This window comes from Microcebus murinus, chromosome 14 (genome assembly GCF_040939455.1).
Source record: "Microcebus murinus isolate Inina chromosome 14, M.murinus_Inina_mat1.0, whole genome shotgun sequence".
NCBI classification, from domain to species: Eukaryota; Metazoa; Chordata; class Mammalia; order Primates; family Cheirogaleidae; genus Microcebus; species Microcebus murinus.
In genome coordinates, this window is record NC_134117.1 from 80,125,482 (window position 1) to 80,147,519 (window position 22,038).

The window sequence follows — 22,038 nt, forward strand, 5'->3', positions numbered from 1 at the left end:
TTGTCCGCTACTTCTGCGCTTCCGCTTTTCTTCCTGTTTTGCTCAGGCTTCGGGTGGGAGGAGGTCCCGGGTCGCCGCGTTTAGGCGGTCTTCTAAGGCCAGCGCCGGTGCAACAACACGGGGGAGCAGCGGGTGAGTCCCTGGAGGGCTGGGCGAGGACCCACAGGCCATGTGCAGCACGGGAGGCGGGCCGTACCAGCGGTGGGGAGGAGCCCGCAGACCCCGTGTGGGTACCGGGGCGGTGAAAGGGCGGCTGGCGCTGAGCCTGGCGCGGTCGGTGCAGCCCTGTTTGTGGGGCCCTGGGAAGAAAGCACGTGTCTGCACCGCGGGAGGGGCGGTGCTGCGGGGAGCGCACGTGCACGTGCATGAGGGGGCCGTGGGGCGTGGCCTGGGGATTGGGGCTCCCCAGACCTGGCCTTCCTGGACAGACAGACAGTGGTCCGTGCTGTGGTTCTCTGTCATCCTTTGTAGGTTTTGAACTCTCTCCAGCCATGGCCATCACTGCATCCTGATATATGCTGTTAGTCTGCCCTGACTTGCGCTAGCATTCGGGAAGGATCTTAGGAGTTATTAATATCTGATTTTGTCTTGTTTGATGGAAGAAGAGTTTTTTTTTTTTTCCGTGAAGGATAGTAAGTTGTTCAGGATCATGATTTGTTAGTAGGGAAGACTAAAATCTTATCTCCTGACTCCCAAGCCAGTACTGGCTACTTTTCCACAGAAGTCAAAACAAGTTTGTTATCAAACATCGTTTTGAGAAATAGCAACAGAGTTAGGTAAAGAAATTAAAACAGATTTTTTTTTCCCCTTGAAGCACTGTTTATTATGGCTTTCTGTGGAATCCCTAACCAGAGGTTAAGTAACATTACTATGAAAATTGATAGCTACAGCAATTTTAGTGATTTAGTGTTTCTTTTTAATAAAGAGAATAAAATAAATAAAAACACTAATTTTAGTTAGTGTTTCTTTTTAATAAAGAATACATTTAATATGTATTCTCAACTGTTTTAACCAATACTGTTATTTTAAATTTTTTGTGAACACCAAGGGAGATTTAATCTGTTGAAATCCTTGGGAAGCAAATATTTACATTCATCCTGTGAAAAATTTTGTGCCCAAGAGCTCTATGATTATGTTAGAGTTATGTTAGGTGGTTGTTCACCATTCCCCCTGCCCATGCCAAGGAGTCAGAAGGTCATTGCCATTCTCCCCCAGGGAGTATTTTATCCAGTGGGTGTGTATAGCTTTTTAGGGCAGAATAATTCAGGTGATACCAGGCAGGCCATATCTTTCATGACCCTCTTCCTCCTTTTGTAACCTAGCTGTCAGTATTTTCAAAGTTGTCTACATCTTCCGAAGGACAATACAAAATGAACAAGGTAAGGTGTTTATTTATTCCCCACTTTATGTTACAGTGGACTTTGTTAGATTTGTAAGTGTCATATATTAAGAGGTGGAGTAAGTAATAGATAAAAGTTGAACTTCCTAGAAAATATAAAGTAACAAATAATAGCAGGGACAAGTTGACATTTCGTTACATATTGATTATATGATCTCAGACTCACTAAGTTGAGCTGCAAATATGTCTCTGATCTTTCTGACAGCCATGGCACAAAGGAAGACACTGTACTTTGGGACAGACTGATTCCTTTGAAGACACAAAGACTTCCTGGAAGATATCTTTATTGGTCATGAAATAGGGACACATAGTGTATAACCTTCCATATATAGCTCTGAAATGAATGCCTCAGTCTGTACCTCAGTAGGAGTTGAAGATTTTGGGACATGGTTCAGGTATAAATTTTCTGATGGTTTTGTTCCTAGCATAAAACCTGGTGTGTTTGGAGGAATAAATGGCCTGTGTACCTGTAACAAAAACTCATCATAACTATTTTATCTTATCCAGGCTGTATGCAGCCTGCAATTTACATTCTATGGTAAATGTTTCTGAGCTTCTCAGTCTCATCTCATTCTTACAGTACACCATCTTGGTTCTTCCCTTGGAAGAATTTCTTGGAATCTATCTGGGTAAAAGTTACTGTTCAAAGGAAAAGAAGCCAAACTGTGTAAAGTAATTTTAAAGAGATTTATTCTGAGCCAAATTTGAGGACCATGACCTGGAGCCACACCCAAGAAGCCTTGAGCAAGTGGACATGTAGTGGTTGGGTTATAGTTTAGTTTTATACATTTCAGGGACTCAGGGATTCCAGGTAAAGTCATAAATTAATTCATGGGAGGCTTACATTGGTTTGGCCTGAAAAGGTGGGCCATCTCTGCAGTGGGGGCTTTATAGGTTATAGGTGGGTTTAAAGACTCTTTGACTTATAATTGGTTAAAGACTTGAAGCTTTGTCTAAAGGCTTGGAATGTTTTAAGTTAAGGAGACAAGCTACCAGACACATTTGCTGTGTAAATTGAGAACCTAAAGGTTTGTCTTGCATAGCCTTAGGCCTCTTAATGAGTTACAAAGGATATCTCCAAGTAGGTAGGGGGGGCATGATGAGGCATGTCTGACCTCCATCCTCCTGGTGGGCAATTTAGTTTTATGATATCCCCTTGGACAAGAGGGGGCCCATTTAGTCAGCCGGTTGGGGAAGAGCCTTAAGATTTTATTTTATTTTTTATTTTTTGGTTTTGATCCTTTATTTTTTTTTTTTCGGCATATTATGGGGGTACAGATTTTAAGGTTTCAATAAATGCCCATTTCCCCTCCTCCCCCACAAGTCTGAGTCTCCATCATGACCATCCCCCAGATGGTGCACATCTCACTCATTATGTATGGATATATCCGCCCCCCTCCCCCCTCCCCCCTGCCCAAGACCCTATTACTGTAGTACCTATGTGACCACTTAGGTGCTGTTCAGTTAATACCAATTTGCTGGTGAGTATATGTGGTGCTTGTTTTTCCATTCTTGGGAAACTTCACTTAATAGTATGGGTGCCAGCTCTAACCAGGGAAATATAAGATGTGCTATGTCACCATTGTTTCTTAGAGCTGAATAGTACTCCATGGTATACATATACCACATTTTATTAATCCATTCTTGGATTGATGGACACTTGGGCTGTTTCCACAGCCTTGCAATTATGAATTGTGCTGCTATAAACATTCGAGTGCAGGTGTCTTTTTTGTAGAGTGTCATTGGATCTTTTGGGTAGATGCCCACAATGGGATTGCTGGATCAAATGGTAGAATCACTCATATTGCTTTAAGGTATCTCCATATTGCTTTCCACAGAGGTTGAACTAGTTTGCAATCCCACCAGCAGTGTAGGAGTGTTCCTCTCTCTCTGCAACCACACCAGCATTTATTGTTTGGAGATTTTTTGATAAAGGCCATTCTCACTGGGGTTAAGTGATATCTCATTGTGGTTTTGATTTGCATTTCCCTAATGATTAGAGATGTTGAGCATTTTTTCATATGTTTGTTGGCCATTCTTCTGTCTTTTTTAGAAAAGTTTCTGTTCAAGTCCTTTGCCCACTTTTTAATGGGGTTATTTGATTTTTTCTTCCTGATTTTTGTGAGTTCTAAGTATATTCTAGTTATCAGTCCCTTATCGGATGCATAGGATGCAAAATTTTTCTCCCATTCTGTAGGTTGTCTGTTTACTTTCATGACTATTTCTTTGGCTGTTCAGAAGCTTTGTAGTTTGATCATGTCCCATTTATTTATTTTTGTTGCTGCTGTGATTGCCTTTGGGGACGTCTTCATAAACTCTTTGCCCAGGCCGATGTCTAGGAGAGTGTTTCCAACTTTTTCCTCTAGAGTTCTAATAGTTTCATACCTTAGGTTTAAGTCTGTTATCCAGCGTGAGTTGATTTTTGTGAGAGGTGAAATGTGGGGTCCTGTTTTTGCCTTCTACAGGTGGCTATCCAGTTTTCCCAGCACCATTTATTGAAAAGGGATTCTTTTCCCCAGCGTATATTTTTGTCTGCTTTGTCAAAGATTAGATGGCTATATGAGGATGGTTTTATAACAGGATTCTCACGTCTGTTCCACTGGTCAATATTCCTATTTTTGTGCCAATACTGTATTGATTTGATTACTACAGCTTTGTAGTATAGTTTGATATCTGGCATATTAATACCTCCCATTTTGTTTTTGTTGCCTAGAATTGCTCTTGATATTCGGGGTCTTCTTTGATTCCATACGAAGCGTAAAATTATTTTTTCTATATCTGTGAAGAACACTGATGGGATTTTAATAGGTATTGCATTGAATCTGTAGATCAGTTTGGGTAGTATAGACATTTTAATGATGTTGAGTCTGCCGATCCAGGAGCATGGAATGGATTTCCATCTGTTTACATCCTCTGCTATTTCCTTCCTCGGTGTTTCATAGTTCTCCCTGTAGAGGTCTTTTACGTCCTTTGTTAAGTATATTCCTAGGTACTTTAATTTCTTTGTTGCTATTGTGAAGGGAATTGAGTCTTTGACTTGGTTCTCAATTAGATTGTTGTTGGCGTATGTGAATGCCTCTGATTTCTGTGTATTGATTTTGTATCCTGAGACTTTACTAAATTCATGGATCAGTTCCAGGAGTTTCTTGGTTGAATCTTTGGGGTTTTCTAGATACAATATCATATCATCAGCAAACAGTGAAAGTTTGATCTCTTCTGTCCCTATTTGGATACCTTTGATTCCATTTTCCTGGCTGATTGCTGTAGCCAAGACTTCCAGCACTATGTTGAACAGAAGTGGAGATAGTGGGCAGCCTTGTCTGGTTCCAGTTCTAAGTGGGAATGATTTCAGTTTTTCCCCATTCAGTATGATGTTGGCTATGGGTCTGTCATATATGGCTTGTATCATTTTTAGGTATGTCCTTTCTATGCCTATTTTCTTAAGTGTTCGTATCATGAAAGGGTGTTGAATTTTGTCAAAAGCTTTTTCTGCATCTATTGAAAGAATCATGTGGCCTTTGTTTTTGCTTCTGTTTATGTGGTGAATTGCATTTATAGATTTACATATGTTGAACCATCCCTGCATCCCTGGGATGAAGCCCACTTGGTCGTGGTGCATTATTTTTTTGAGAAGCATCTGGATTCGGTTAGCTAAGATTTTGTTGAAAATTTTTGCATCTATATTCATTAGGGATATTGGTCTGTAGTTTTCTTTTTTTGTTGCATCCTTTCCTGGTTTTGGTATCAGAGTAATATTCGCTTCATAAAAGGTGTTGAGGAGGTTTCCGTTCTTCTCGATGTTGTGGAATAGTTTCTGCAAGATAGGTACTAGTTCTTCTTTGTAAGTGTGGTAAAATTCGGGTGTGAAGCCATCTGGACCGACATTTTCTTTTTAGGGAGATTTTTAATTGCTGTTTCTATATCAGCTGTTGAGATTGGTCTGTTCAGGGAATCTATTTCTTCCTGGTTGAGCCTAGGGAGGCTGTGTGTTTCTAGAAATTTGTCCATCTCCTCCACATTTTCCATTTTGTGTGCATAAAGATTTTTGTAGTATTCATAAATTGTATCTTGGATCTCTTTGGGATCAGTTGTGATAACTCCTTTTTTATTCCTGATGGAGCTTATTAGAGATTTCTCTTTTCTGCTTTTCGTTAAGTTAGCCAGTGGTGTGTCAATTTTGTTTATTTTTTCAAAGAACTAACTTTTTGTTTTATTAATCTCCTGAATAGCTTCCCTGTTTTCAATTTCATTTAGTTCTGATTTGATCTTGTTGATTTCACTTCTTCTGCTGGGTTTGGGGTTGGTCTGTTCTTCTTTTTCCAGCTCTTTGAGTCGTTTCATTAGATTGTCTATTTGTGATCTTCTTGTCTTTTTGTTATAGGCATTTATGGAGATAAACTTTCCTCTCAGAACTGCTTTAGCTGTGTCCCACAGGAGTTGATAACTTGTCTCTCCATTGTCATTTTCTTCATAGAATTTTTTTATTTCCGTCTTGATTTCTTCATTTATGATGCTATCATTTAGTAGGAGGTTGTTTAATATCCACATTTTTGCGGAGAAATGTGAGTTTCTGTTAGGGTTGATTTCTACTCTTATTCCATTGTGATCTGAGAAGGTACATGGTATGATTTCTATTTTTTTAAATTTCTTGAGATTTACTTTGTGTCCTAGGATATGGTCAGTCTTAGAGAATGTCCCGTGAGCTGATGAGAAGAACGTATATTCAGTGGATTTTGGGTAGAATGTTCTGTAAATGTCAGTCAGACACAGTTGTTCTAGAGTTTTGTTTAAGTCCATTATTTCTTTATTAATTTTCTTTTTGGAGGATCTGTCTCGTGCCCTCAGTGGGGTGTTGAAATCTCTGGTGATTATGGAGTTGCTATTAATCCATTTGCTTAGCTCCAGTAAGGTTTGCTTTATGAATCTGGGTGCACCTAAGTTGGGTGCATATATATTTAAAATTATTATCTCTTCTTGTTGAACTGTGCCCTTCACCATTATATAATGACCCTCTTTGTCTTTCACTACTTTTGTTGGTTTAAAAAGTAAATCGTCTGAAATTAGAACTGCCACACCAGCCTTCTTTTGGCTTCTATTTGCTTGGAATATTGATCTCCACCCTTTTATTTTTAGTCTATATGCATCCTTGCAGGTTAGATGTGTTTCCTGAAGACAGCATATACTTGGCCTGTATTTTCTTATCCATTCAGCCAGCCTATGTCTCTTGAGTGGAGAGTTTAAGCCATTCACATTTATTGAGAGAACTGATAGGTAAGGTAGATTACTGATCCTTCTGTTGGGTTGGATGTTGTTGCTATGATTTCTGTCTTGAGCCATTGTAATATCTGGCCTTTAATATCTTTGGGTTTTGGTTGTTTTTATATTCGTGGGTTATTATTATGATGTCCCGTGCATAACGCTGTTTTAAGTACTTCTTGTAGGGCTGGTCTTGTCTTGGTGAATTCTCTGAGCCTTTGCTTGTCTGAGAATGTTTTTATTTCTCCTTCATATACGAAGCTTAGTTTTGCAGGGAAGAAGATTCTAGGCGGGGCATTCTTTTGTTTCAAAAGAGTGAGAATGGGGCCCCAGTCTCTCCTTGCTTGTAAAGTCTCATTAGAGAAGTCTGATGTTACTGGAATTGGCTTTTCCTTGTATGTTACTTGATTCTTTTGTCTTACAGCTCTTAGAAGGCCCTCTTTAGTTGATACTTTGGTCAGTCTGATGACTGCATGTCATGAAGTCTTCCTGTTTGCATTGAATCTCCAGGGGATCCTCTGAGCTTCTTGAACTTGTATATCAAGATTTTGAGCAAGGCTTGTGAAATTTTCCTCTATTATATCTTCAAACAGCTTGTCTAACCCTTGAGTGTGTTGTCTTCTTCCCCTTCTGGTAACCGTATGACCCTCACGTTAGGTTTCTTCACATAATCCCACATCTCCTGTAGGCTTTGCTCTTTTCTCTTGTTTCTCTGCTCTATTTCTGTGACTGATTTATTTAGTTGGAGGGTGTTCTCTTCAAGCTCTGAGATTTTTTCTTCTGTTTGATCTACCCTGTTCTTGAGACTTTCCACTGTATTTTGTAGTTCCTTGAATTGATTCTTCATTTCCAGGAGTTTGGTTAAACTTTTTTTCATTGTGTCAGTTTCTTTTTCCATATCCTGGAGGCTTTTTGTGGTTTCTTTGTGTTGGTTATTGAGTTGTTGTTGCAGCTTGGTGACTGTTCTTATGATCCACATACGAAATTCCTCTTCTGTCATATTGGTTGCATGATTTTGGTTGGTGTCCATTTCTAGGGGGCTGGTGCACCTCTTTGGGGGTGTGTTTTTTATTTGGTTCTTCATATTTCCTGAGTTCTTTCGCTGATTTCTTCCCATGTCGATCAGTTGTTGTTTCTTTCCTTTAGGTTATTGTTTGGGTATTCACACACCTTGTTTAGTTTTATGAGGCGTTAGGTGGTGTCTGTGGGTGAGATTGGACCACTCCCTGTATATTGAGTCAGTGGGTGCCGTGGAAAGGCTGTGCAAGATGCCGTCCCTGTCAGTAGGTGTCGTTTGCTTGGAGGAACAGGCTATGCTGTTGATTTTGTGTCCTGTTATCAACTCTTGTTCTGGGCAGAGCTGGGTTGGGTAAGCCTGCCCTCAGGCAGTTAGCAAGGGTCAAAGTTCTGTACTCTGCTTCCAGGAAAAGCTGTCCTGGAATGGACAGCTGGAATGGTCCTGCTCAGCCAGAAAGTCTGTGTGTGGGGGTGAGACTGTCTGAGACCCGCAGTCTGGAGCGGGCCTCGTTTCTTTCCACCCTCCCCAACTCCGCAGCTACTCCTGGGCCTCTGCCAGCAGGCCAGACCACAAGTCACCAGGCCTCCCTGGACTGTGATGCCGGCGGGGAGGTTCCCTGCACAGGAATGCCACCTGGGCTGGGCGCACGGCCTCCTCCTGGGAAGAAGGTTGCCCTCTAGGATGCTGATCCGCCCCTGGAGGCACAGACACCTCAGTAGGCTGTTCACGTATAACCGTTCTGTGCCCCGGGCAATGCTAGCCCTCAGTGCAGGGGATCTGGTCTGCAGGTCCGACCTCTGGGTCCCAGAGTTCAAACTGTATCCCCACCAGGGAGAGGAGTTCCGGTCTCAATTCACCCACAGGGAGCCCAAGCTGGATCTATGTCTCTCAGCCTCTGAGTCGGCACCGTTCTCCTGGGAACACCGTGCCAGCAGCACCTGGGAGAGCTGGCAGGTAGGGAGCTCACAGTCTGAGTTCCCCTGAGTCAGCTGTAGGGTCCCAAAAGGGAAGGTCCCGTTCCCTGGAGGTGCCTCTGGCTGGTGGCTGTATTGTCCCTCTGGGCAGCCGCGGGTAGGGTTGGCGGAGGGGAGGAGGAGGCAATATGGCACCCGCCGCGTGGCTCGGGTCTGTGCACACGGAAGTGCCCAGAGGAAGTTGGGAACCTGGTGCCACGTCTGTTACAGGCTCACCGCTGGCTGGCGGTGGCCGTCTCTGGGCTGGTGTCCACAGGTCTCTCCACCCGCTGGGGAGCCCACCAGGAGTCCCAAATGCAGGGGAGGGGAAACAGCAAATCCACCTGCCCTTGCCGCTGGTCTCCGGGCTGCTCTGGTGGTCTCAGCCTCCAGTTCTCCTCCGCAGCCTCCTCCTGTGGAGTCTCCCGGGTCTCAGGTACCCCTCCTTCTGGCCCTCGTCCTCTGTATGCTCGTCTTCTTGCTTCTTTTTTCTAATTTCTGCTAGAATCTGTCTTTCCTACAGAGACATTCTGTCTGTGTTTCTTGTCCGCCATCTTGCTCCCAAGATTTTATTTTAGTTCACATACCAATGACTAAATTGTAGTTGCATCCCTAGATTAACTGTTGCATTACCCTGCTGACTTTTCTCTCCTTGGAAAGTCTTTGTCGTCTTCTGATACCACTCTTCTCATGGCTCTTTCTTGGTGTCTTCCTCATTGTGTCCCGTAGTTCAGTGCCAAGTTTTCATCTTTGGTCTACTAGTCTTCTGATTTTACCTGTACATGTACATTGAAAAAACTGCATAGAAAGTTGAAAATATTGTTTATTTTTTGGGTGCTTTTAAAAATGTATAAGTTTTCTTAATGTGTATAATACACAATTTTTTACCTACTTCACCAATAATTTCAGATCTATCCATATGTATTTTATTTCTTTTAATGCTATGTAGTTTTCCATTGTGTGGCTACACTATATTCTAATTACCATATTTTATTTATTGACATATAAATGTGAGAATGGTGATGTAATTTTGGACCTATTGAATTGTATTTCTACATTTCTTAATTACTAATCTTTACTTTCCAAAATAAGGCCCACTTGTTCAAGAAGTATTACTCGTTTAATTTTCTGCACACTTTTGTCAGTATTTTTCCATTACCTTACCCATAATAATCTTTACCAGGTTTTATTTCTAACAGTATTTTTGTTTTTGCCCCTTTTTGGACTAATTTTATCACAGATAGCTATTTTATTAGTCTTTGAAGTGTGGACGGAAAAATCCAAGCCCTGAAATATTTGAAAGTTTATTCTGAGCCAAATTTGAGGACCATGACCTGGAGCCACTCAAGAAGCCTTGAGTAAGTGGGCTCACTGTGGCTCAGTTACAGTTCAGTTTTATACATTTTCAGAGAGACAAGGGTTACAGGCAAAGTCACAAATCAATACATGAGAGGCATACATTGGTTTGGCCCAAAAAGGTGGGACATCTCGAAGTGGGGGACTTACAGGTTATAGGTGAGTTTAGAGATTCTTTGGCTGGCAATTGGCTGAGAGAGTTAGACTTTATCTAGGAGACCAGAAAGGATATGCTTACTTTAAGATAAGGGTATGAGCACTCTGGGAGGTCCAGACAGGAGGACATTTTAAATTTACAATAGGTGCCTGCTAGGATGCTTTAAGATGCTTTAAATTTAAGAATAGGCATCTGCTAGGATGCTTGAGTTAAGATATTTTAAATTTATGATAGGCATCTGCTAGGATGCTTGAGTTAAAACGGGAGCTTCTTATCTTTTAGGTGATGTTAATGCCGTACCAGAATCAGGTTGGGAAGTAAACCACCGCTTCATTTGGTTAACAAAAGCCGCTTAGTGGGAATTTACCATTTGTCAGCCTGACCCAGCCTCCTTAGGAAAGAGTTTTTAGCAAAAGAAAAAGATCAGAGTTCAGTCCTCAGAAGGAACCAACTTTTGCTTTCATTGTACTTATGTTTAAGTTTTGTTAACTTATACTTTTATTCCTCCAATTATTTTTGATAATAGGCTATTTTTTCTAACTTTTTCTTGTGGAAGATGAGTTAATTTTAAAGCATTTTTAGTATAAGCATTTAAAGTACCATTTGAGCTGTAAAATTCCAGTATTAATATGTAGTGTTTTTTTTTTTTGTTCCTATACAAGTTCCAGGTTCCTTTTTGATACAGTTTTTGATCAACAAATTAAAATGTATTTTAATTTTTAATCTTATTTCTGTATGTGTGGCAGATGTATGGAAAAGCCCACAAATCTTAAGTGTAGAAATCAATGAATCATTAATATTACAAATCTAAGGCCCACAAAACTCATACACAGGTCAAAACAAACATTACCAGCACTCCTGAAGCTTCCCTGTGTCCCTCTCACAATCCTGATATCTCCCTGCTCATTCATTCACTTACATATAGTCTCTGGCTTCTGGGACAGAGTTGAGTACTGTGTTTCCCTGAAAATAAGACAGGGTCTTATATTTATTTTTCCTCAAGAAGACACCCTAGGGCTTATTTTCAGGGGATGTGTTATTTTTTTAAGTACGGTACAACAATCTATATTTATTCAAATATAGTTAAGTCGTCGTCTTCTGGAACATCATCATAACTCTCCAAACCCCGAATTCCATCCTGAATTTCTTGCAGCTCTATTTCCTTTAGAACCATTGGCCCCGATCTCTCATGTGGAGCAATAGAGCTGTCATGGGGCAGATGAAGAAGGGCTGCTCGTCTTCTTGACTGCTCCACGAGGAAATGCATGGGTTGTGCAGATGCTCTGCATAGCCACGCCCTTCACTAGGTCTTATTTTTGGGGTAGGGCTTATATTGCCCAAATGCTTAGAAATCCTGCTAGGGCTTATTTTATGGGTAGGTCTTATTTTGGGGGAAACATGGTAGTTGTGACAGAAACCTCCTGGTCTGCAAAGCGCAACTTATGTAATGTCTGGTTCTTGTCCAGGAAAGTTTTCCAATCCCTGGATTAGTTCATTTAATTTATTTATTAGAGTTGTGTCCTATTTTAGATTAATTTTCCTACTTTAAACTAATGAAGATAATCCCCTTTGTTATCTTTTAAAATATTTATTGCTTTGGTTTTCACATTTCTTCCTGTTTAATTGGAATTGATGTTTTACTTTTGTATGAGGTAGATGTCAGATTACTTTTTTCCCATATACGGTTTAACTAGAGTTATTTTTGAAAAGACTATCTTCTCCCCACTGTTTTGTAGTGTGATATGTGTCATAAATTATGTATACATACATGTCTGGGTATTTTTTTGGAATTTTTTTTTCCAGACAGAGTTCTCTGTCGCCCCTGGCTAGAGTGCTGTGGCATCAGCCTAGCTCACGACAACCTCAAATTCCTGGGCTTAAGCAATCCTCCAGCTTCAGTCTCCAGAGGAGCTGGGCCTACAGGTGCATGTCACCACACCTGGCTAATTTTTTTCTATTTTTAGTAGAGATGGGGTCTCACTTTTGCTCATGCTGGTGTTGAACCCCTGACCTCAAGCTGTCCTCCTGCCTTGACCTCCTAGAGTGCTTAGGATAACAGGCCTGAGCCACTGCACCCAGCCATTTTTTTTGGCTCTACTATGTTCCATTGGTTTTTCCCTTCTGTGCCAGTGCCACACTTGGTGAAATGTCTTGATATCTAGTAGTTTAACTGCCAACAGAGTTTTTCTTCTTAAGCAAGATCCTGGTTCTTCCTGGCCTTTTGTATTTCCATATAAATATTGTTAGTATTCATAAAATAATCTACTGGGACTTTTCATTGTGGTTGAATTGAATCCATAAACATATTTGGGAAGAATTGCTTATCTTTTTAATATTGAATCTTCTATGAACAATGGTATATATCCTACATTTATGTCTTGAGTAATTTTTAAAGCTTTTTGTGTAGAGTTCTTGTATACCTATTGTTAGAGTTATTTCTATGTTTGTTAATATATGTATATCTTTTATTGCATTTCCTAATTGCTTGTTGCTAATATATAGAATTTTCTTAATATTATATATTAATGTTGTAGCCAGCAATTTTTCTACACTAATTTGTTATATCAGATAATTTATACAGTAGGTTGGATTTTCTATATATGTGAATATACTGGGAATAATCATACTTAACATTTTCCAATTCTTATGCCTGTTTTTCTTTATTGCACTGCTAGGTCCTCTAATATATAATATTGAGTAGGAGCAAGAGTGGGCTTCCTTGTCTTGATTCTATTCTCAAAGAAAAAACTTACCCTTCAATATGTGATTTTTGTATTTTTTGGCGTTTCTTATCACATCAAGGATGCCCCATTCTATTAGTTATATAAAGTTTTCTTTTAATTGTGAATATCTGTTAAATTTTGTCAAATGATTTTCTACATCTGTTGAGGCCATCAGATGACTTTTATCCATTACTGATTGGTACATTACATTAATTGATTTTCAGATGTAACACTACCTTGGTATTTCTGAAATAAGCCCAACTTGGTCATAGTATGTTACACTTTTATATACTGCTGGGTTTAGTTGTCAATATTTTATTAAGGATTTTTGCATCTATGTCCCTGAGATTGACCTGTTAATTTTTTTTTGATATGTTCTTGTTAGATTTCATTCTCCAGCTTATACCGACTTTATAACATGAATTCTTACATGTTTCATCTTGCTTTTCTCTATGTGATTTTGTTTTAATTTTAGTAGTGTTTCTTTCCTAGGTATTTATTCACCTGTGAGGCCATCTATGCCTGGAATTTTCTTCATAGGAAGACTTTAAATTATAGATTCAATTTCCTTAACTGATATGAGACATTAGGTTTTCTTTTCTTCTTTTTTTTGTTAAATAAGTCTCGGTAAGTTGTATTTTCTTACTAATGTGAATTTTCATAAATTTTCAAACTTATTGGCATCATTGTTCATAATATCTTCTTCATTATGTTTTCATTGAGTGTGGGACCTATAGGGATTTTTTTTCTTCATGTAGGATATTGGTAATGCACTGTTCCTCTGTATGTCATGATCAATCATTCGAGAACATTGTCAGGTCTGTTAGACTTTTTAAAAACAGACTTGGCTTTGTCTTTTTTCTCTGTGTGTGTATATATTTAATTCATTGATGTGTGATCTGTAACATGTCCTTCCTTTGGGTGAAATTTGTTCTTTTTCTAAAAAAGAAGATAGATGGTTACTGATTTTTTTTTTTAGCTGTTTTCTAACATGTTATTAAGGACTCATTTCTTTATAAGCATCGGTTTAGCTGTATCTCACATGTTTTGATATGTTGTATTTTTGATAATTCACTTAAAAATATTCTCTAATTTCCAGTTAGATATATATCTCAATTTCTAAACATTGAGGGCTTTTCTAGTTGATCTTTTTGTTACTGATTGCTACCTTAATCCTCCTGTATGACAAGAATATACTCTAAGCTTTCAGATCTTTGGAATTTGTTGAAATATGCTTTGTGACCCAGACTGTGATCTGTTTTGGTACAAAAGGTTCGTGTGAATTGGAAAAGTATGCCTTTTCTGCAATTTTAGGGTGCATTTTTGCCTTTGAAGGTAATATGTCATTTTTTTGGCTGCTTTTAGGTGATTTTCCACTTGTGTTCGTCTTTCATAGTTTTCAGTTTTCTTTTGAAATTTTCTATCTTGCCATCTTTTTTCTTTAGTGATTTTAGTCACAGTTCTGTTAAAGTCTATGTCATGTAATCCAATATTTAGAGCTCTCAAGTGTCTGAACTTACGGTTGAATTTTTCAAAAAATTATTAGGTCATTCTGCAGATATTTTTGAACGCTTACCATGGATTGTTTTAAGTTTTTGGAGCACATACTGTGAACAAGATAATCTGCTGTTCTGCAGCCTGTGTCTCGTTGTTCAAGCTGAATTATTCTTAATAGATTGTAATGGATTGAGTTTGTTAATGTTTTATTTAGAATATTTGCATCAAAATTAAATATGAATTGTTCTTAACCAATATTTTGTTTTGGTATTAAGTTTATGATAATTAATAAACATTTTCCTAGGGTGTGTGTCTTAGTCTGTTATGTCTTGCTAGAAAAGAATACCAGAGAGTGGGTAATTTATAAAGAAAAGAGGTTTATTTTATTTGACTCACGATTCTGATGTCTGGTAAAGTTCAAGATTGGGCATCTGGTGAGGTCCTCTGGTAGAAGGGCAAGGGAGGCCAGCTGTACAGAGATCACATGGTGAGAGAGGGTGCAAGAAAGGGAGCGGGAGTTGCTAGGCTCTTTATAACAATCTGCTCTTTTGGGAACTAATAGAGCGAGAACTTAACATCCCTTTCCCTAGGAGGGCATTAGTCTATTTTGAAGGATCTGCCCCCATGACCCAAACACCTTCCATTAGGCCACACCTCCAACATTGGGATCAAATTTCAACATGAGGTTTGGGGAACAAACATCCAAGTCATAGCAGTATGGAATGTTTAAATTACATGAATTGTTTTACTTAATGGTGGCTATAATTTAATTCTAAAAACATCTGAACTTAGTGATTTTTCCATGGTAGATCTTCAAGATCTTCAATTGATTATTAAATCATATTTCTAGTTATTGGTCTTTGGACCAATTTTCTATTGCTTTCTAAATCAATGTTGGTAGTTTTTAAAGTTTCTAAAGAAAACATCTATTTCCTGTGGTCTTTCATATAATATTCTCTTTTGTTTTCCTACCTCATGTATTTTCCCCAGTATGTATGTTTTAATCAGAGTATCCTGGTACTTATAGTAGTTTTTTCCATATGAGTTTGGCTTCTTGGTATTTTGTGCCAAAAAAGATGTACATGAATGATTTCTCCTTGAAGAATTGTCTTTGTCATTTAATTTGTTTGGTCCTCAGTGTTACCTTATCGGATGTAATTATAGCCAATCTTGCTTATATTTTCTGCATATGTGGTATTTGTTACTTTATTTTCAGATTTTCCTGATCTTTTCTTGTAAGGAACTTTTAGCTGGTTTTGTTTTAAAGTCAATTATTTCTGTCATTGATAAGAAATTTAACACATTCATATGCCCCCTTATAGCTTAGTGTTTTGGGTTTTTTGTATAGCTTAGTTTACTATATATCTAAGATACATAGTTTGTTTGACAATGTATGTTTTACTTTATGTTATAGTTTTTATCATACTTCCTCTGTTTCTTTTGTGCTGCTGGTGAAATTTCTTTCTTTTTTTTTTTTTTTAATTGGTAGATTGCTGGTTTTCTGTTCTGATGTAATATGTTACTAATTGTTACAATTAGTAATAGATTTATTTGTTAACATATCTATGTTAAATAGTGTTTTCTTATCAAGGTCTTTTGATTGCCCATTTTTCCTGTTTCATCCCACCTAGAAAAAAACTTCAACTCTTTTGTCATCTGTTATTGAAACTTAAATGCAGAGAATCAGTGACGCAATCACTTTTGTGTCAGGCTTCTTAATTTCAATATATATTAGACCCATCTGCATTGCTGTGTGTACCAGTAGTTCATTCCTTGTACTGCTACATGGTATTCCATTGCATGAAAATAGTATAATTTACCCATTTTCCTCTTGACAGGTGTTTAATTATTTTTTCGTACTTAGTAGTTTTTTAGTTTACTATTTCGTATTTTTGTAGTGTTCACTCTGGATATTACAATATCATTCTTATTTTTGTCTACCTTACATTAGTACTTTACCACTTCACAGATATTGCAAGAATCTTAAAAATTTAATTTCTTTGTTCCCTAAACTATGCTTTTTGCTAGTGTTGTGACTTACTTTGCTTTTATGTGTGCTGTAGATTCCAAAAGACATTACTATAGGTACATTAAATTTCCTTTTCATTTTTCTTCATTCTATCCTGTTTTGGGATTTTATCAAGTATCATTTTCCTTCAGCTTAAAGAACTATGGTATTTCTTGTTATCTGTGTGTACTGTTGTCAGTTTTTTCAGCCTTTATTTGGAAAATATATTCATTTTAAAAGAGTATCTTTGTAGGATTTAGAATTTTCTAGTGACATTTTTTAGCTGTTTTTTATAGCAACTGCCTGTTCAAATTTTTGCTCAGTCTTCTGACTTCCCAGTTTTGCGATTGAGATGGCCTGCCTTTTTTTTTTTTTTTATTAATTTTAGAATTTTTTTTCTATGCTAGAGATAAATGGGTTAATTTCTATGTTAGGGCTACATTTCTTTCTCTGCTAGGGATCTGAGTTCTTCGATACATGTATTCTGAATACATATATCTGTATATGTATTCTGAATACATTCATATATATATATACATATGTCTGAATATCTTCTCCCAATCTATGGGTTATACTTTTATTCTTTTCTTGTCTTTTTATAAAGACAGGTTATTAATTTTAATAGAGTATGGTTAATATATTTTGTGTCTGTTTAAGAAATCTTTGCCTGTCTTGAAGTCATGCAGAAAAATTTCTTACAGCATTTTTGAAAAATTTACTTTGCAAATTTAGGTGTATACACTCTATAAGGTGGGTTTCTGCTTACACTTAAGATAGCAATAAATACTCATTAAACTATCACTATTTATTGAAATGACTGTTCTTGTCACCCTTGTTATGAATCAAGTGGCCATATAGGTGTGGGTCTGTTTGGGGGCTCTCTTTTGTTGATACATTTGAAAGTCTTTATGCCTGTATCACAATACCTTAATTATTATAGAAATACCTAAGATTTGCTTTATTGAACTTGCAACCAGTTTCTAAAACTGTACTTTTATTGAATTTTCTGTGTATATAATTGTTTAACCTTATTACTGTAAGAACTTTAGAAAATGTTGAATAAAGTTGGAAATAGCAGGCAGGTATCCTTCTCTTAGTCCTGTTTTTAAGTTGAACATTTTCCATATTTCACCACTATGACATTTGCTGTTAGGTATATGTAGACATCCTTTGTCACATTGAGGAAATTCCTTTTCATTCCTAATTTGCCAAGAGTTTTTAAGCAGGCTTTGATATGATCATATAATCATCTCTTAGTTTTTACAACTATTTGTTATTATTTTTATTTCCACCTTTCCAAAAGTTGCTTCATGGTCTTCATGGCCTATTTCTGTGCTGTGCGAATCGGTTAAAACGTGATTTTCCCCCAGGTTCCATTCTTGATTATTTTTTCTAAGTTCTCTGACAACCTTCTGATTTACCATTGATAAGCTTCTAACACCACCAGGTTATTAGTGTTTCTGAAATCCTTATTTTTTCATTTTTGACCTCCAGTATTATGCTTCAAAATTTATGTGAGACCTGTCTTGCTGAAATACTGTGTCCAATCTATTTCACCCTATTTACCCCAAATGTCCCTGGCTGGCTTTGTGACCCTGGTATCTGTGTAGCTGTTCCTGTGGATAGCCTGAGAAACATTTCCTTTCTGCCTAGTGAATTGGTGACCATGTTTTATTGCTCTGTCTCTTATTGTCAGTGCCCTGTTTGCAGCCCACTTTTCTACTGTAGAACTTGATGTAAGTGGTGCTGTTTTGTTCTTAGCTGTCCCTTCCCTTTCTCAAGAGAATTGATCCTATAAATAAATACCTGGTCGCGTGATTTCAGTATATGCTCATGTCTGTTTCTTGGCTCTCCTTTTTCATAGCAGTGATCCCTAAAAGAGGCATGCACCTAGAAGATGTCCAAAATGATCCAATTGGATATCTTCTGTACACTCTAACTCTTTCCATTTTCTATGCATCTTTATTATTGTCCCTGAATTGAAGGTTAGAACCTAGAATATGTATTGAAATAAAATATTGGGCTGATTTTCTCCAGTTCTGAATCTAAGTGAGAATTAAATTAAATTAAATTAAATTAAAATTCATAGTAAATGTACTGACAGTTTATTTCTGTGATTTATAAATATACACTGTAGTGCTTAATAATCTTGAAAATGGTAAATGATAACTACTTTGGAGACTAATTAGCCTTAGATGACTCTGTAACCCATTCCCTAAATGACAGCACTAGGCCGTGTTCTCATCTGCTGTGCTGTTTGTCCTTTTGCTGATTTCTTGAGTGTGTTAGAGGCCACCCCCTTGCCTTTGCTTGTGTGGTGGTGCCATGCTTAGGAAGAACACAGTATAGTGAAAATTCAGCCAACAGCTGTATTTCCTCAGTGAAGCTCAAAATAGAACTAATTTTGCTCCTTCTTTATTGTATTGGTCTAGGGTGTACTTTCACCATAGTACTTGTAACATATTACTGCATATATTTTCTTACCAGATTGTATATTCCTTGATTTTTATTAATCTTAGTATTTCTAATAAGTATAATTGTTCCAGATACATTGTGGGGACTTGATAATTTTTTTTAATGAATCAGTAGCTTAATGCAATGGCTGATTATTTGTTATGATTTCTCTTTTTCCCCACAGTATTAGTATAAATCAATACAAATATTTTGTAAACCATTTTGGTAATCTGTGAACAATAATCACGGTAAAGATTAGTCCTGTACATCTCTTTCCATGTCACCTAATTCTGAGTATTTCAGATTGAACAGAAATTCCAGGGATCATTGTCATTTAAGGATGTGACTGTGGGCTTCACCCAGGAGGAGTGGGAACACCTGGACCCTGGTCAGAAATCTCTGTATAGGGACGTGATGCTGGAGAACTACAGCAACTTGGTCTCAGTAGGTAAGGCCCGTTTACTATGTATCTCTAAACAGCATTTTTCATTCTTTTGCTTATGAAGCCCATGGGCACTCTGTAGTTTAATGATATTTAAAATTATGAAAATGAGTGTGGATGGATCACCTTTGACCACCAGAAGAGTCATATGTTCACCTCTCCAGTGAAATGTTCTAGTGGCATCATCACTGAGCAGCTCCAGAAGCTTCTCCCTCCTTCAGTGGCCATGAAGTCTAGACTGCTTGGTTTAGTCCTAAATTATTTCCTGTTAACAGGGTATTGTGTTACCAAACCAGAGGTGATCTTCAGGCTGGAGCAAGGGGAGGAACCATGGATACTCAAGGAAGAGTCCTCAAGCCAGAGCTACCCAGGTGAGTTAATGTGAAATGTACAGATTAACATCGGGGATTTATTATTTCCCTGTAGTTTATTCAGAGGTTGTCACCTGTGAGACGTTTTTCAAGAGTATCTCTTTAGAGGTCCTAAACCTTGGAAGTAACTGAGAATATTGATTTCTAAATGAAACCTCCAATTAGCACTCTCACAAAAAATGTTCTCCTTTTTGATTTTTTTTTAATATTTACCATTCTTATACCTGCCTATAGTGCAATCTCACATCTTTACTATTGTTTTTCTTGGTTACTCTCTGTTTATCAAAGCAATTGAGTTGCCTACCTTATCTCCATTGTCCTGCATTTCTTTTTTGTCAGACATTCTTCTATATACTCAGTTTCTGACTCAGTAGGTGAATTTTGAGTATTTGCTATATGCCAGTCATTTTCTAAGTAGTAAAAAAAAAAAAAAGAAACCCTTAAGTGAGTTTATACAGGTAGCCCTAAACACATAAATTCATATTTATATTTGTGTGTATTAAATACTCTGTGGTGTTAAAGACTATCAAAGAAATTAAATAAGGTTAGATTGATAATAGAGTGTGCTACTTTAAGAACAACAGGGAACTCTGAATGAGTTCAACATTAGGGTAGAAATTTGAATGAAATGACTATGAGCTGTGAGGATTCTGCCTCTTTTTAGCTGGGGTAACAGCAGCTGGTAGCCCTGGGTAGGAATATGCCCTATAGTTTTGAGGAATAATAAGAAAGTCACAGTGGCTGAAGGAGAGTGGTTGAAAGGAGGAGGGGAAGACAGTGATGTCAGAGAGGCAGCTAGAGTCCAAAGGCAAGAGTATCATAAGCCTTACTAAATAAGTTCATATTATTATTGATTTAGTGGTAGATTTTCAGCAAATGAGCAATGTCTGATTTATGTTTGTACAAGATTGTTCTCATCTCTATAGGGAAAATATTGGAAAGGGAATAAGGGCATAGAGACTCATTAAGGAATATTTACCTTAAATGTAAATGATCAAAATACACTAATTAAAATACAAATTGGCAGTATTGATAAAGCAAAAAACATGATTTCAAAATGTTATCTATTGGAAACTCATAGTTAACAACATAGGTTGATAAAAAATAGAGAAAGATATACCATACATATATTAATCAAAACAAAGTAAGGATGGCCCTCTTAATAGCAGATTAAATAGACTCCAGAGTAAAGAAAATTATTAGACAAAAAGAACATTATATAATTATAAAAGGATCAATCCAGCAAAAATGCTGCGATCCTAAATGTGTCCGCACCAAACAAGAACCTCAGAGTACACGAAACATCAACCAAAAGGATTGAAGCAAAATTTATAGTACAGTGCCCGATAACAATAGAATATACTTTTTTCTCAAGTGCCCATGGAACATTCCAGAAGATAGACAGATTGATAGATCTTGAGCCATAAACAAACCTCAACAGATTTATTTAGTTTTAAAAAAATTCGGTACACTTAGGGGGTACAAATGTTTTGTACTACTTGGATGTATTGTATTATGCTGAAGCCAGGGCTTTTAGTGTACCTGTCACCAGAGTAGGATAGATTGTACCTGATAGGTAGTGTTTTATCTTTTGGCCTCTGCTCTCCATCCCCCCTTTTCAGTTTCCAATGCTTGTTACATCATTTTATAACCATGTATACACATTGTTTACTTCCTGCTTACAAGTGAGAACATGTGGTATTTGTTTTTCCATTCCTGAATTACTTCACTTAGGATAATGGTCTCCAGTTTCATCCAAATTGTGGCAGAAGACATCATTTCATTCGTTTTTATGGCTGAGTAGTACTCCATGGGTGTACACACACACACACACAGTTTTCTTTATTGATTTATCAGTTGATGGGCACTTAGGTTGATTCCATATCTTTGCAGTTGTGAATTGTGGTGTAGTAAACATTCAGTTGCAGATGTCTCTTTGATATAATTACTTCTTTTCCTTTAGGTAGAAATCCTAGTGGGATCGAATGGTAGGTGTGCTTTTAGTTCTTTGAGGAATCTCCATACTGTTTTCCATAGAGGTTATACTAGCTTACATTTTCACCAACAGTGTATAAGCATTCTCTTTTCATCTCATCCACACCAATATCTGTTGTTTGTTGACTTTCTAATAACATCCATTTTGACAGGGATAAAGCCATATCTCATTGTGATTTTAATTTGCATTTCCCTGATGATTCATGATATTGAGCTTTTTTTTCATATGTTCATTGGCCATTTGTATATCTTCTTTTGAAAACAGTCTGTTCCTGTCTTTTACCCACTTTTGGATGGGATTATTTGTTTTTTTCTTGTGATTTGTTTGAATTCTTTTTAGATTGTGTATATTAGTCCTTTGTCGGATGTATAGTTTATGAATATTTTCTCCTATTCTGTAAGTTGCCTA

The 22,038-nt window shown here is 37.5% G+C and overlaps 1 protein-coding gene across 5 annotated transcripts in view; it reads left to right on the forward strand.

Moving 5' to 3' along the window:
* Positions 1-22,038, forward strand: part of LOC142860946 (uncharacterized) — a 57,048-nt gene continuing 35,010 nt past the window's right edge. For 2 of the 5 annotated variants that reach the window (XM_076010354.1, XM_076010358.1), the window contains exons 1-4: positions 1-132; positions 1,323-1,379; positions 19,125-19,269; positions 19,539-19,634. In XM_076010354.1, the coding sequence (XP_075866469.1) occupies positions 1,371-1,379; positions 19,125-19,269; positions 19,539-19,634 (250 nt within the window). In that variant the 5' untranslated portion in view covers positions 1-132; positions 1,323-1,370. Of the gene's footprint in view, positions 133-1,322; positions 1,380-1,604; positions 1,795-19,124; positions 19,270-19,538; positions 19,635-22,038 lie in introns of all 5 variants that reach the window. The other 3 variants (XM_076010355.1, XM_076010356.1, XM_076010357.1) reach the window with 3 other exon arrangements.